Source organism: Mandrillus leucophaeus, unplaced genomic scaffold, assembly GCF_000951045.1.
Source record: "Mandrillus leucophaeus isolate KB7577 unplaced genomic scaffold, Mleu.le_1.0 Scaffold495, whole genome shotgun sequence".
Lineage (NCBI taxonomy): Eukaryota > Metazoa > Chordata > Mammalia > Primates > Cercopithecidae > Mandrillus > Mandrillus leucophaeus.
Genome location: NW_012105309.1, coordinates 438,950 through 439,574, shown reverse-complemented (window position 1 = coordinate 439,574; position 625 = coordinate 438,950). Strand labels below are relative to the sequence as shown.

General features: G+C 41.8%; 1 protein-coding gene across 1 annotated transcript in view; it reads right to left on the bottom strand.

The window, feature by feature from the left end:
- Window positions 1-625, bottom strand: part of LOC105550699 (neutrophil defensin 1) — a 24,452-nt gene continuing 23,827 nt past the window's right edge. Inside the window, exon 5 of the mRNA XM_011995683.1 lies at window positions 1-240. Within this exon, the coding sequence (XP_011851073.1) occupies window positions 131-240 (110 nt within the window). The 3' untranslated portion in view covers window positions 1-130. The remainder of the gene's footprint in view (window positions 241-625) is intronic.

The following is a 625-nucleotide window of genomic DNA, read 5'->3' as shown; positions in this document are numbered from 1 at the left end:
TCTTGTTACAAGGCATTTATTTTGGATGAGGAAAGGAAATTGAGCAGAAGGTACAGGAGTTGATAGCAATTCCCTATACCTCTCGAAGCAAATTTTGAGCTCATTTTTCTTTTTTTTTTTTTCTGCAAGCTCAGCAGCAGAATGCCCAGACTCTTCCCAGGTAGAAGCAGGTTCCATAGCGACGTTCTCCTGCAAAGCACGCTGGTATTCTGCAATAGCAGGCCATGTTTTTCCTTAAGCCTGGGACTGGGAGAGCATGAGAAATTGAATACGGGGTCAGCAGTGGGTAAGAAAGAGAATCTTGGGGAAGTCACATGCTAGCTAATGGGTGATTCTGGCTGCATTGCTGCCATATAGCACGTACAACCTCAGTCAATAGGAATAAATACACAGAGCAGTGCTGGTCACACAGAATTTGAGACTCATTCTCCTTTGCTCTCATTTTTGCATTCCTGCCCCATGACACACACACCTAAACATACCCTCAGGCTTGGCTCCAATTCTTAAAAGCTCTTCTATAAATAGAGTAAAATGTTCTCTTTATAGATAGGTCTACTTGTTTAGATCCAGAGATAACTAGTCTGTCTCTTCATATCTTAAACCTAGTGAATTTCACAGATATTTC